The sequence below is a fragment of the Mus caroli genome, unplaced genomic scaffold (genome assembly GCF_978045245.1).
Source record: "Mus caroli unplaced genomic scaffold, Mus_caroli_1 scaffold_5, whole genome shotgun sequence".
NCBI lineage: Eukaryota > Metazoa > Chordata > Mammalia > Rodentia > Muridae > Mus > Mus caroli.
In genome coordinates this window covers 27,999,741-28,015,344 of record NW_028227260.1, presented here as the reverse complement: position 1 = coordinate 28,015,344, position 15,604 = coordinate 27,999,741, and the positions used below count along the sequence as shown (strand labels likewise).

Genomic DNA, 15,604 nt, shown 5'->3' with positions numbered 1-15,604 from the left:
AATGCCTGGATCAGTAATCTGGAGAAGAATGGAACCACTGTGATTTAGTTTATAGTTGCCAGTGGAGTCAGAAGTAGGCTGAAATTCAGCTAGCAAAGAAGAAGGGAGATTGTGCCTAACTATCACATTCTCCAATGGCATGCTTCCCTTCGAGCTTTTACTTGTCTAGTTGGTTGTTCTAAATAGATCCTGCTCAGTTTGTATAGTGTTGTTTGTATGTATGTTTACAGGGAGGGCCATTTGGCCCTAGACAATGGATTGTTGTACTTACTGGGGAAGAGCATCTCTCCTGCTCCCAGCTTTCCTCAATTGCCTACAGTTATAGCCCACTGTCTTGTCTTGTTGGTGAATTAGTTCCAAACTTGGGTCACAAGAAAGACCTCTATTTTATTAGCTCCCCTTGAACAGTCCCAGCATATGCTAAAATATGCTTTCCTTTCCTTCTTTCTGGTTACCAAAGAGACTAGAAAGCCAGCAGAATTGGGGGAAATGTTGGCAGCTTTTCATCTGACAGGGAATTAATTCTCAGAATATTTGGTAAAGGTAACAAGCCATTTTGTTCCCCACCACTACCTTTTTTTTTAATGGTCTCAGCTTATGGACACAGCTTGTGTGTTTGCACTTACTTGGTTTGAGTCAGGCTTCTCAGGAATTTCTCCACTGGCTGCTGCTTCTGCATAGGCTTCATAGAAGGTCTTTTCGTGGGACTCCACTGTAATAGTCAACACAGCATCATAGGCTTCCCGGAGCTTTGGATTGTTCCTCAGGACCTGGTAGGGGCTGTGCTTATAAGGTAAACTGTAGAGCAGTACATCATAGGGGACAAAGACGTAAGTCCCATCTGTCATTTTCAGATCATGAGCCAATTCCAAGAAGTGTGTTTGTGTCTCTCCCCCAATCAACGCCGAATGCATACACATTATGATTACTGAAACCGGGGTGGAGGGGGAGGAGGGCAAGGGGTTATGGTAGTAAAACACAGAATCAGAAACCAAACAGGAGAAAGAAAAAGAAATGTGTTATAACCAAACATTTAGACATTATTTCTTTCCTATTCCCACAGGATGGGCAAGATACCGAGGTCCTAAGTTAAGTCTGAGTTATATATGGGGACTCTCTAAGTTGTGTATAGAGGCAAGAAAGACATATCTACAGGCTGCAGAGCCTAATCCTAAACAGGAATAATAGTATAAACTGGGGACAGCAAACACAAAGGCCATGAGGCTGCAAGGTCTATTAAGTTTATATCCTGATAGCACTAGGTATTAGCTGTGTGCTTCTGAGTGAATGACTTGTCCTCACTGTGCTTCCAGATGTCAATAATTCATGAAGAAGCAGTGACAATTCAAAGAGAAAATTCATAAGATGTACCTAGTACATAGCACTAGATGGATAGTATCTACTCTGGTGTAAGAAGGATAGATTGGGAGAGAGGCCCATAGCCACTATTGCTTTCTTGCTGTCCACTCATTACAAATGTGCACTCCAGCATGTTTTGGCTAATGTTCCCCACTCTTACCAAAGCCATTATAGACAATGAATGGCCCTAACATATACCCATCTATAAATGCTACTAAAATTGTGGATGATATGTTCAACTTTTTCAGTCTTACTTCTCTGTAATTGGAATTACTTTGCACTCAATTTAATTCTTCCTAGACTTATGAAACTATGTTGTTTGGCAAGGCTATGCTAGAATAGACTGGATTAGAGTAGGCCACGGTTGAAGAATGGCAGCTAGATCATGAGACTGAAAGTCTTATATCCAATTTTGTCCCTGGCATGCTAAATGAGTTTAGTTTAAGCCCACTTGTGCTTCAGTGCCCACATCTTTAAAATGCAGATTCCAGTGCATTTCACAGGTACATTGAGTAGTTTAATTAGATAATGCCTGGCAAGCATTCTGAGCTCCTTGAAGAAAAGCAAAAGTCCTATCACCACTGGTAAATATTAATTATACATGCTTCTATGGAACCTTTAATCTCAGGAACTAAGTGTGCTTAACTACATTCAATGACTCGTCTTTGGCATTACCGTATTGCTTCATGTGTTTTCAAAAGCTTTCTTGACAGTTTTTAAATACTCCTGGAAAGTTTTGCTTTGGAACTAGAGCCACTACCTCTCAATTTTTAATGCACCCAGTAACTTATAAGATGGATTTTTAAAGACACACACACACAATACACATACAACCCAGCCAAATTTGAGTTCTTAAATGACCTAGTTCCTACAAAACAAATACCTTAAGAGAATCTACAGGTATTTGGATACTCAAACCTTTCTTTGAATTCTCTAAAGATATATCTTTGGAGCAATGTCTTGAGCCACACAAAGAATTCTGCTTCAGTTGTTGATAATCACACCCTGTAGAAATAGGGAAAATGTGGTACCAGAGATGTTTGGCAATTCAAGAGTTGAGCTTGGGAAGAGAAGTTAAAACTAGCATCACCCTCTCTGTTTGACCATCAAACATTCATTTGACCTAATCACTCAAGTCACAGGTCTGTTGGGTAGGGTTAGGAATGGGGAAGATATGGACTAAACCATGTGCTTTAGTTAGTTGTCTAGTATTCTTGGCAAGAAAGTCAGTTGGCATTTCTCCTGCAAAGGCAGTGATAAACTGACTTGTTCAAGGTTACCAAACATAGTTCCACTTAATTTTCTTAAGGGATAGTGAAATCAGTGCATGGAAAACATCAAATAGAACAAAGGACTTTGTGTTTGTTAAGATACAAATATTTCAGTGCATGCAGAGGGAGCTATTATGGTGTGCCATCCAGACACACACTTCAGGACTGACACTCATTTCCCCTAGCTGCTGAGAATGTTAGCATGTGAGAGCTAATGCCTCACCAATAATTAACCTCAACTGAAGAGAGCCGTCTCTCATCGGGTCATGTGCCTTTAGCAGTGAACTGAAGCTGGCTGGGGTAGATTTACACTGAATCTATGGTTACATTTTCAGGACATCTGTAAGCCAGTAAACAACATGTTATTAGCTTGAAAGTGGTCATGGTGATGGTGATTTACTCTATGGGAATCAGCAAACTACAAATCAGGGTTTTCTCACTCCCGGGAAGGGGCTTGCTAAAACAATTATTAGCACACTGTACCCTTTCTTTGGGTCAGCCTACAAAATGAGCAGTCTACACACAATGATAAAAAGCTGCAGACTCTTCATCTCAATTCTAGTTGTCCCAGCACCAGAGTATCCCTTATGGATTGGACAGGGCCTTTTTTGTTGTGTTCTTGCTGCCTAATTCTCTGGCTTTCTCTCTCTCATGAGTGTTATACTTGAAAACAATCACCAATAAAATCCCTGCACTCTAAGTTACATCTAGTACTAGTTTGAAATTATAACTCTACCCTAAACTGGCCACTACCATGTTATCCACAGTATTTCTTGCTCTAATTTGTGTGTGACAGCATCTTCTATGAAATTGCAGACTTCTTAGGGTCAGAGACTGTGTCCTATTTACTGTTTATCTTGATACACATGAGCACACACACACAACACATACACACACACTAAACATTGTTTAGATGGATGTCTGCATGCTAGCAAATTCCTAGGAAGAAAGACTCCGCATCCCTGCATTTTTAAATGTTCCATGAGGTATATAAGAGAAATGGGCACATTTGCACTATTAGGAAAGCCGAACAATTGGAAGCTACACTCTTACGTGAGTAGATACTAACAAGCCTGACTGACTGCCATTATCTTACCAATCTGAATCTCTATTTTTTTTCCTTGTGGGCACATATGAGTGACATTGTTTTTTGTTTGTTTGTTTGTTTGTTTTTTAAAAAGCTCCAAATTTCCAAAACTGGAAAGACAAGTTAAAAGTATCCAGTCCAAGCCTTCCTTCTCATTTTGAGATTAAAAAGAAACGGAAACGTTGAAACTGGATGATCTCTGGCCTCTGTTTTTGCAAGGCAAGAACTTGCCATTGCACACAATTAAAGTAGAAAGCACAAATACTGAATTCAAACAACAGCATCTTAATTTAATAGACTGAGTGCTTCATGCTCAGGGATTTATGGATGCATCTGTTCTACTAGATGGTTTTTCACTAAATAGCTTTTATTATCTCAAAATTACATTCATTAAAATAGGATTTGACCTCTAAGTTGTTGTCAGGGAAGGATTAGTATACAGAAACTTAAGTCCTAGACAAGGTTTAGGTTAACAGGTGGTCACCAAATAATATTAATTGGTAAGTTTCCATCTTGATTGTTAACAGTCAAGACATTTTATAGCCAAAACAAGGACCAGAAAATACATCCTTTGGAGGTCATATCTTACAAGGATGAATCAAGCACTGTGTCTGGTATATGCACAGTCCACTTGAGCTGAGCAGCAGCCATGTCTTCAGACTGTGGGGCGTCCCATGATAAGCTCTATAGGATCCTCTCTTACCATCAGTATTACTAGGAAAGAATGTTCATGAATGCCTGAAAAAAAAGCCAGTTTCTGGGTTCCTCTACTCTTCCTTTTCTCTTCCTACATTGAAATTCTCTACCCACTATTTCCTTGACATAGATGATTTATAGTCTTCAAAGGACAAAACTTGTCAGACACTGTTCTGCATTCCTGTAATCCCAGCACTAGAAAGAAGTGGGCAGGATGACCATGATGAACTATTACAGTGCATAGCCAGCATGGACTAGAACAGCCCAAAACACAGGAATACGTTGTCTAAAAAAAAAAAAAATTATTCTTTTGTCCTCCACCTGCATTTTTTACTGTTTTTGTGCCATTTCCTTCCATGGACATTCATCTTAGCCTCTTTCAGTTTAATGATTTGTTAAGACTGACTAAAGGGAGGGAAGACTGTAGGAGGAAAGAGATACAGATGACATAGATATAGTGTTCATAAATGCAGGCAGTCTTCTTGCCAGTTATATTTATGTACATATTTACATTTATCTATAGCAAATTTGATATCAAAATCCCTATCAGGACTAACACCATTCACCACCGTATTACCAACAATAACCAATTAGTGTTGGAAACAGGGCTTAAACCTTGCACACCTGAGGACACTTAAAATCATTTCATCAGTGGGTCTTTGAATTAAGAAAGAAAATCAGAAGGGCTGAATTATATATTATCCAGAGAACACAGACTCTCCAGTGTGTGTGTGTTTTAGGAGCATATCTCAAGCAGAGATGAAGCAGTAAAGTCCTTTCATAGACCAGTTATCATGGGATAGTCTGTGGGTGAACAGGATCAGCATCACTTAGGAACTTACTAGAAATGCATACGCTGGACCTCACCCCAGCCTCTCTGAATCAGACACTTTGGAGACGAAACTCAGCAAAGTGAAGAAACCCTCCAGGAAATTCTGATGCTCACTTAGATTTGAGAGCCACTACATCAGATAAATCTGAAGGCCCATTTCTTAGCTCTCCCATTCACTAGCTGTATGATGTCAGGCAAGTTATTTAACATTGCTGCCTCAGAGCTCTTACCCATCAAATTGGGAAAGAGTAATTGGCCTTATTTTAAAAGGACATTGAAAGAACTGAATGAAAAGTTCATTCCAAATGCCTAGGATATAATAAACTCTCAATAAATATTAGGTATTTATCAGTTATTCTTTCGTGTGGGGGAATGTAATTGATGGAAGGAAGCCAGTCAGGATGTGGCTATAAAGAAAGAAAACTGTATCTAATTTGGGGAGAACAAGAGAAGGGCATTTTGACTGGCACAACAAAGCAATTCCAATTTGGAAGGACTTAAAGGAAACTCCAATTGATGGTCAACCAGGTAAGCTCAAGTTGAAAGGATTTCAAAATAAGAAGACAGGAGGAATTGAAATGGCCCTGTGAAAAGACCTCTGAAGAGCTCGAGGTAAGGCCTCCTGCTGGCCTTTGTAGGAATGGGAAAAGGAACCCCTCCTGGGTGGATGCAATCCCTCAGGTGCTTTGCTTTGGGGAGTGAATGCTCCTTTGTATCAAGGGACAAAAACCTCCAGCAGGGCTCATGGGTGGAGGAGCAATGAGGGGGGTGGAATTTTGGCCCCCTTAGCCACTCAGTTAGGTTCCCAGGCACAGGGCAAAACCTACATAATCCTACCCAGGATTTCTGACTGCAAATTGAGGTCTTTGTCTTTGATCAACACCTCCACTTGACTTTGTTGGAAATAAAGATAACTGGCAATCACTTCCAAGATTTAAAAGAAATGGGTCACTAACCTTGGGAAGGCTGAATCTCCCTCCTCTGAGGCTACATTGCCCCTATTATTTGATACTAATAATGCCTACACCTATCTACTTGCTGTTGTGAGCCTTACAGATATTGTAAACTTTGAAGATGGAAACAACTACCACCTAGAAAATACTGACAAATGAGTTGGTCAATGTGTACATACCTTGTAAACTGTATAGTGCTGCTTAAATGTAAGGTAGAATAAATTATGGTTGCTTTTATTGTCTCTGTGACCCAATATCTAATGAAGCCTCTACTGTTTTCCCTCCCAAAAGCATCTAGCTTTATTATTATTACCCTATTGTTTAAATAACCATTACTGTGCAAACATGATTCAGATTTGTTTCTCAGAAAGACACTCCCTCTAACTTCAATAAAGGGCCAATAATATGGACTAACTGAAAACATTAATTCATTAGAAACAGAAGTGGCATATGTAGCAGCGCCTGCTCTTCTCTTCCTTCCATCCCTACTGCCCCCAGTTCTCATCACCTGCTACCACTGTCATATAGGAATGTCATCGCTGTTACTGTGACACAACCTTACAACTATTACCAGATCCCTTTAAAGGAATGGGTCCTTTCTTACTGTATTCAGAGCTACAAAGTATTCTCTATGGAAAAATTCCGTGCTCCTGAGTTCCTGCAAAGAACCTGGGTTACAGTGTTGGGGGCTCTTAGTTTCACAGCATAACAAGACTTCTTTGCATGGGTCAATGACCCAAAGGTCTATTTTCTCCAACTCTCACTTCTCTTTTCCAACTCTTACTGCCATATGTCACCCACTGGTTGACACATACTGAAATCTGAACACTTAAAGGGACCCCATACTCCTTTGCTAACTCTACACGGAAATACATGACATCACACTCAGTCTACAACCCAATTTCTCTGTTTCCACACCTCATCACGTTGTGACTCACTGGAATTTGCTGATAGAGAAATAGTATTCTGGAGCGTAGAGATTTATGTTCACCGCCAACACTGTCTCTTTCAGAGTCCCCCTCTTCCACCTGCTTCTGCCATCCTTATACAGGGCCTTCCATTGCTCCTTAAACTGTCTCTTTTGGGTTTGCCCCTCATTCTCAAAGTCCCATCCATTTAGTGGGCTGATGCATATCATCATCATCAAAAAATACATACTGACCAAAGAAAGTCTTATTAAGGCAGAGATGACAGGTCACTTCAAATGAGGAACACTTATTTACATTCTGAAGAGCTTAAAGGCAGCAGCTCTGAACTCTGTGCTTCAGCAGTACCTGGAAAGCTACTTAAAAGACCCTCGCCCCATGGTCCTGTGAAGGTTCTATGCCCCAGTATAGGGGAAAAGTAGGAGTGTGTGGGTTGGGGAGCAGGGGAAGGGGGAGCGGGGAGGGGATAGGGGATTTTCAGAAGGGAAACTATGAAAGAGGATAACATTTGAAATGTAAATAAAGAAAATGCCTAATTTTTAAAAAGGAAAAATACAATGTAATCTGATCACAAAAATTAAAAAATAAAGACAATAAAAAATAGAAGACCCTCGCTTGCCAATTCAAGTCTCTTCAGTCATTTTTGAAAAGATGCCCAGGTAATTCTAGTGGTCAGCTAATGCAAGAACAGTGAAAAAAACAAAGATGGACTTCAAATATAGGAAAATAAATGCATGGTTGCTACCTCTCTATCTTAAAGAAATTGGTGGTCCTAATTTCCCTCGCTCAGATGACAAAAGAAGCCCAGGGTCTGGATTTTATTTAATATTTCATGATAGGGACCAAAATGCCAGCTCAAACTATAGCATTTAGAATGAGTGGGATCTGAAACTTATGTTCTGGCACTAACTTTGTTGTTTTGTTTCTAGAATGGCTCCTCTCTGGAAATGATTTTTTATATTAAAAAAAAAAAAGAACCTCTGTGCTCAGCTCAAAAGGTGCTAAGTTCTGTTATGAAATAATCAGAGCCATGCTGTTTGCCTAAGACTGAAGGTCTTACAGACTGGAGCTTACAGACTATAGGACCACTGTAGCTCCTGGAATTTCAACCTCTGGCTTTCATCTTCCCACAGTGATTGTAATTAAGGTACACTGGTGGAGACACTTGACATTTAAGATGGGTTCTGGTGGTAAAATAGGCCTAAGATGGTCCTGTTTCTAGCAAGACCATTGTTGTGTTAAGGAAATGACTGGGAGCAGGAATAGTCCTAGAAGCCATCAGCTGGACAACTGGGTTCTAAGCTACAGGTCCTACAGTGATGAAGCGGCTGGAGTTTGGCATGAGCATCATTCCCGTACATCACTGCCACTTCCGCAGGAAGGAATAGAGGAAATTTATTTTCAAAACTCAAATAGGGAGGATAAAAAAGAAAATAATCAAAACCAAGTGTCAGAAATGTAAGGAAAAAGAATTTGATTCTAGAGAACTCAGAAGGTTCCTTGCCCCAAATTAATTCAAATCCTGTTGGTAATTCAAGCTTCGGTGAGTCAAGTCCCCTGTGACCCATTTTGCCTGCCTATCCCCTCTTCGAGAGTCATTTCAAGCATAAAGCTTCCCTTGTAATAAGAAGCATGTTAACAAAAAGCATGCTTTGCTGTGCCTTCATTAGCCACCTAAATGCCCTCCATACCAATGAGCTGTGTGCTGCTGGGAGAAGCATCTGCTTTATTAAGAAGGGGAGAAAAGGACCAAAGTGATGACAAGATGCTAACTGGGTACCCATGACGGAGCTACCTAGCAGGAAGTCAAAAGTACATCTCCACTCCATGATTAAAAAACAAAACAAAACAAAACAAAAACAAAGACAAAAACAAAAATGAGACGAAACCGTCAGAGGGCATTGCTATGGTTAGTCTGAAACTGATGAGGTCCTCAGGACAAAAATAGGGTGTGCCTACAGGACTCTCGATGTCATTCTTCTATACCAGGGGCTCACTCACAAGGGCATTTGACACAGAGTTCTTGAACTCTATTAAGTTCTTAAGCTTGGCTCTGTTGAAACCACATTCTTGGAGTCTGATTTGGGATGACAGAAGGCATGTGCATAAAGAACGAGGGAATGACGTGTTAGCCTAAGGTATGAAGGCAGAAAACCTTTTAGGGATTGTCATGCTTTTCACCAAAACCACATTTAAATCTTAGCCAGGAGCAAGCACTCACTGCGAATTCTGTCTGCCTGGCGAATCTGCTGGAGAGCTTTCTGAATGCTTTGGCTGTCTCGTCCCGAGGTCAGGACGACCCCTACAGGTAGGCCCTGGCTCCGAAGAGCACTTGAGACTCGATTGGCTGTATGCATCCAAATGTCTTCATCCGAGGAAATGACCCCAGCATGTGCCCACTGGAAATACTTCATGACGGTTACAAGCACCCGGATCGGAGACGGGAGTGTCCGAGAGAAGGTTGGGAAGCTATGTTTGTTATCTAATTCATGATTCACACAAGCCCAAGAGAAAATCCCTTTGTCCCAGTTGGTTCCCAGGAGTGAGGCTGCCTCGCAGAAGCCAGGGTTGGCAGGCCCAACAAATCCTGAGGCCATCTGCTGGTGGGAAATGAAACTGGCGAGGGCCTTTGAAGTCTGGCAGTCTTCGTTAAGAATCGCGTATTCGAAGGAGTAACTCCTGTCAAATGACTTATCCCGGCTGATTCGCTCAATTGCTAAAGCAGCAGCAACCTCAGGCAGGGCCTTGGAGAAGAACGGATCACATGTCCAGGGACCTATGACCCCGATCTTGTAGGGGAGTGCTTGCCCCCACCGAAGGAGAGGCAAAAGGGCCAAGAGGCACAAATATCTCAGGAACTTGGAGGAAGGGAGGCCATGCTGTCCTGACAGTCTGCTGGAAATGGCAAACCATGACAGAAGGCGAGAAAAAGGCCAGGGTCCGAGGAACATAGCCTCGCTGCCTTTCAGCAAGCTAGTGATGAAATACTGGAGAATTACTCTGCACTCTGAAGACGGACAGTGGTGTTTCTGAGTTCCTGTCAAGCAGAGGGAATCCTATGTTACACTGTTTCTGGAGTTTCTAGGGAAAAAAAAAAAAAAACAAAACACATCGCTTTTGAAACAATGCAGTCTCCCAAGGTGAAACTTTCCGTTACCCACCCCAACCAAACCGTTTCCTCATCTGGTCCTCCTTATCTCACAGTAGATGGCATCGTCTCCATCCACTGTCCTTTCACTTGCTTCAGTCAGAAACCTGTACAATTATGGAGGCTCCTCATTTGCCACCCCTCCACATTCAATCCATCACCAAGTCCAGTGGATTCAACATTAATAAGAACTGTCCACCTCCCAATTTGTGACAATTACAATGGGTAACATAAGGGAAGTGCTTACAACATGGCCTGGATAATCATCGGAATTATATTTGGTGTGCTGTTATTGACATGATGCTTTACAAGGTGTCCATTTACCTGCATCTTGCCTTCCTAGAGACAGACAGGTGAAAAAAGATTATAGCAGTCAGAGGAGGGCGAGTTGAGGTAGCTCACACAGACAGGAACAACTGGGCAGAGGAAGCATGGGGAAAGAAGAGAGCAGGAGCGAGGGGTATTTCTGGCTGTTATAAAGTTAGCTTCTTGTTTGAGATCTCTTCCCTCTGCGATTACAGTACTTCCTCCTTTCAACCACAAGAAGGGAGGGGGCACAAGAGGGGAAAGGGAAAGAAAGAGGAAGCAGGAGAAAGGAGGAAGAGGGGGTTAGAGGTTGTTCAAGAATGGGTGTTTTTGGAATGAAAGAAAGAAAGAAAGAAAGAAAGAAAGAAAGAAAGAAAGAAAGAAAGAAAGAAAGAAGGAAGGAAGGAAGGAAAGAAAGAAAGGGAAAGGAAGGAAGGAAGGAAGGAAGGAAGGAAGGAAGGAAGGAAGGAAGGAAGGAAGGAAGGAAGGAAGGAAACAAACATGTCCAAGTAACAATGATTTCAAGGTAGAACATGCTAGAAGGCTTTCAGGGGGGTTCATTTTCTTTTTTCTTTTTTTTCTTACAATGTGTAAAAGGAATCAAAGTTGAAAATATGTGAATTTAGCTGAATGTAGTAGTGCATGCCTTTAATCCAGTACTAAAGAAGCAGAGGCAGGAGGATCTCTGCAAGTTCAAGGCCAGCCTGGGCTGTTAACAGAGAAAACCCTGACTGAAAATAAAACCAAATAAGTGTATATTAGACTTTAGAGTTGCAAACTGTTTCTTCTGCCTACCTGGATTTATGAATCCAGTGAAGGCAAAGGCCAGATCACTAAGATCTATATATCATGAATTTTGAAGCTTCTGACATTGTATATGACATTGTCATCTACAGAGTTCATGTGTGAGAAATGGGTGATCCTGTTACCCACCCACCAAATCATGAAATAATCTTATAACATTTTACCATGTTTATGATTTGTTTGAGTTGGTCCAACCTCACAGGTATCCCAGCTGTGCATGACATAGCTTGTAGGTCAGACATGTCTGCTATCAGCAGTGTGGAGAGTGGTCTGGAAGGCTGGCAATATGGAAACACTCATATAAGACTTAACAGGGGGGTTGGAGAGATGGCTCAGTAGTAAGAGCATTGGCCACTCTTCCAGAGGACCTGAGTTCAATTCCCAGCAACTCACAACTGTCTATAACTCCAGGTCCAGGGGATCTGGCACCCTCACACAGACATACATACAAGCAAAATACCAATGTGCTGAAGAGTAAATAAATCTTTTATAAAAAGAAAGAAAATGAAGAGGAGAGAGAGAGAGAGATAACAGAACAAGAGCATAGGAGTGAAGATATAGAAGTAAAATGAATTTCTTCAGAATGAAGAGTACCAAGGACAATCTCTGAGAATCCACAAGACTTACAGGACAATCAGAAAGGAAATATGTCATAATGACTTAAAAGCTCCTAAGAACTTTGTGTACTTTGAGGACACAGAGTAGTTATCAGTATCACCCTCGGTAAAATCAAGTAAACCAAAGATAGTTAGGGTCCAGTTGACTTCGACTCAGAGAGTAAGGATGCAAGTTTGAGGACCACAATGAGAAAGTAGATAAAGAAGAATGAGTGAATGATGTAAAGTCAGCAAGCATGGATAACTCGAGATGACAAATGCTGAAGCCTCAGTCCTTGCCTCTACCACCCCATCGCCTGCTCTTCTGTCTTCAGGCTCTGATAAAGGTCGTGTAGTTCTTCTGACACGTGTCACATCATCTGACAGAACTAGGATTTAGGAAATCCCATGACTTCTGTGTGGAATTCCCTCTTCTCTCTTCCATTGTCTCTTTCCATGCTCTTTTGATGAATGCTCCCATCAGGAGCCAATTGAAATGTTTCCCATTGTGTGCTAGCTTAGGTAACCCTCCCAGGTTGAGTTCATTGCACACATGTTCCTAACTTTGAGAGAAAGTATTACTCTTATTCTAATCTTTCTGTTTCTGGATGGATGAGTACACTGAACCTACTGATTTCTCTGCACTTACAGAATTTCAAAGGAAATAAGCCACAACAAGGGCATCTGTATGGAGAAGAGGTCACGCTTGACTAGGACTTCCTGAAGCCAAATGCCCAGCAAAGAGAATCAGACGAATGTTCATGAAATAAGAAACAACACAGTCAAGTTGATCCCAGGTCAGGAATACCCTCAGTACCTCAAATTAATTGCTCTTAATTGCTTGTTACTGTAATCACAGCATTTAGGAAGCTAAGTTAAAAAGACTGAAGTAAATTCAGATAGCCCAGTGTACAGACTGAGACCCTGAAAAGAAAATTAATTTAAAAACTATATACATTCAAAACCATTAATTGCTCAAGAGAGATGATGAGGAAAATCATTAGTAAACACTTAGCTTGAACCAAATGTCAAAATAATGCCGTGGATCTCCTCTGGAGATAATCACCATAGCTGTGCACTGATGAGGCCAAACTATTTTTTTATTATTATTAACTGTAATCATTTTGCTTATGGTAGCCCTGCTGGATGTTATCCTGGCTCCAACACCTAATGTTGTGAGAAACCTTAATTGGGGCACACCTGGTAGATCTTTAAGAGCTACCAAATTAGCGTGGCCAACATTCATACCTCAGTTGGGTTAAAGGACAGTGGAGGCAACTTGGGAAATTAGGAAGCTCAAGAGAAGACACAGGTGTGAGCGTTAGAAAGAGAAGCTCCTAACTGCTTTAGGCATAGAGAAAAGGTGCTTCTGGGATATGTCTGAAGATCTCAGATTCATTGTTAGGCCCTGGAAGATAATATGGTTTAATCTCTCTTTCATTAAAAAACAAAACAAAACATCTCCCATCTGATCTGTGTGCTGCGGTAGAAGCATTCAGGGAAGACACAACCTACAAACTGAGATCTGATAAACAGCCCTGTGCTGCTCTTCCCACCTTCTTCCCATTCCAAGGTTTTCCAGTTTCCAGGAGGCGCTCCTGCTTCAAGTATGTTTTGTGTCCAAGATATTGAATTATCTACCTCTTAGCTTACAGGTCCTCGCTGTTTCAACCGCCAGAAGTGGACAACAATGAGAGCAATTCCGTGGGGTGAACTGACCCTCATTCACAGCAACAAGGCAAGGAAGCTGCTGTTACTCATAAGGAGCTTGTGCATCACGAAATTCAGGGTGAGGCGTCCTCACTGATATACCACCAGTGTTGTGGTGGAACTTGTAAGAGGTGAATGGACCTTTAGGAAGGATTGATGGGTTTTGGAGGGACTTGGTGTTCACACCGGGATGGATGAGTTCTTCAGAAAAGGAGAGCATTCTCATAAAGTGAGTCTGGCACCTCTCCCTAGTGCTTTATGATGTGACCTCTTATCTGCTCTCCCATCACTCAATGTCACCTGAAATATTACAGTGTTACCATGAAGCCCATAGCACATGCAGCTGCCAGATCTTGAATTTCCTGATATCAAAGCTGTGAGCTTAATAAACATCTCTCTTTACAAAGTACTCAACCTCAAATATGTTGTCATAGCAACACAAAGTGGACTACCAAGACAATTGGTTCTTTTAATCCAAATACACCAGTCTGATGAGTTCTTTTCCATAACCTGTATATTTAAATTAGAAATCAGCACCCTGAATAATAATAAAGGCTAACATTTACTGAGTTCTGAGTATGTGAGAAACAATTGGCTATACCCTTTGCATGTATTATCTTATTTTAATAACAACTTAATTTAAAGACTTCATTTGAGCTCTTAGAGGCGCCTGCTGTCATAATCAATTATAGCTAAGGAAAGAGTACTGCGAATGAACAACTTTGTCTGTGGGTACACCATGGTAGACTGAGGGTTTATACCCCAGTTGATTAAGCACTCGGAGAGAAGGCTTACAGATATCCCCTAATCTATGAAATAATTGAGATCACCACATTATACCTTCTCTTCTACTCAAATTGCGTTTTTATTGATTCATTTGTGGTTTAAGACTTCCTTAGTTCTCCCATCCCCCGTGAAAGAATAAATTAGACCAAGGGGTAGAGAAACAAGGCGAATTGGGAAAAAAAATAACCATCTAAATGGAAGAAATCTGTGATTTAGGTTTAATCCTCTTCGTGAAACAACCAGATTTGAAGCAGAGTGCTGCCAGGGTGGAAGTGGGGGTCACTAGTATTATATAGCAATCCTGCCTAGGTGTTCAGGTATGGACGTCTTGGAAGCACATCTCTCACTGTTCCGTTTCTTCATCTGCAAAATGTGGTTAAATAGAATGTAATCCTTTGAAGAGAGCTGGCTGAATACGTTACCATGCTAAGCACACAGCAGTCTTTTCATTACCCTGGTTCTCCTTTGCTGCTTGCCAAGTGGGTCATGCTGGCAATCACGAGGCCAGGTCTCTGGATCCAGCTCTGCCAGTGATTCCATACCGTGCGACTGTCAACAAATTGTTCCCCTCTCCTCGCTAAACTGGACTTCGGGGTCTTTAATTATCTTTCTTCTTTGGCACATACTGATGCTGGCTTCTCTGCTTCTTCCAGACAGTGATTCCAAAGCACACCACCCATCATCGTTAAAGTGCTTGCTCGACCAGTCACCATCCCCCTACAAAAGGCCTTCCTTCTCTAAAAGGCTTCTTCCTCATGTTTCCTACCCAACTGTTTTCTACTGAGTGCAAACCTGCAGATCCAGTTTCTAAGTTTTGATTTGTAATCCTTGGTAGAAACTCTAATATGTGAAGCCTACTTTCTCCTTCAGTGTGAGTTATACTATGCTGACAGCCTGGATTCCTAAAGCCACCACTTACCATTATTGTTCCTACACACACGTTTAGAACCCGAGCACCTAGCACTGTGCCTGGGGCTTAGTAAATGCTCAATAAATATTTGTAGAACAGTTAGCAAAGAGGAGAAAAGAGCAGTAATGAGATGTCCTTGAAAAAGGCCCTAATTTAGATCTTGGTCAGGATCCACCTTTGTAAAATGATCTACAAGGTGAAGTTTGCCCTCATTTTTTTT

At 41.3% G+C, this 15,604-nt stretch overlaps 1 protein-coding gene across 1 annotated transcript in view; it reads right to left on the bottom strand.

Moving 5' to 3' along the window:
* Gucy2f (guanylate cyclase 2F, retinal) overlaps positions 1–10,075 on the bottom strand; it is a 108,427-nt gene extending 98,352 nt beyond the window's left edge. Inside the window, exons 1-2 of the mRNA XM_021153636.2 lie at positions 9,346–10,075; positions 627–928 (exon numbers count right to left, since the gene is read on the bottom strand). Coding sequence (XP_021009295.1) covers positions 627–928; positions 9,346–10,075 — 1,032 coding nt within the window. The remainder of the gene's footprint in view (positions 1–626; positions 929–9,345) is intronic.
* Positions 10,076–15,604: the final 5,529 nt, after the last annotated feature.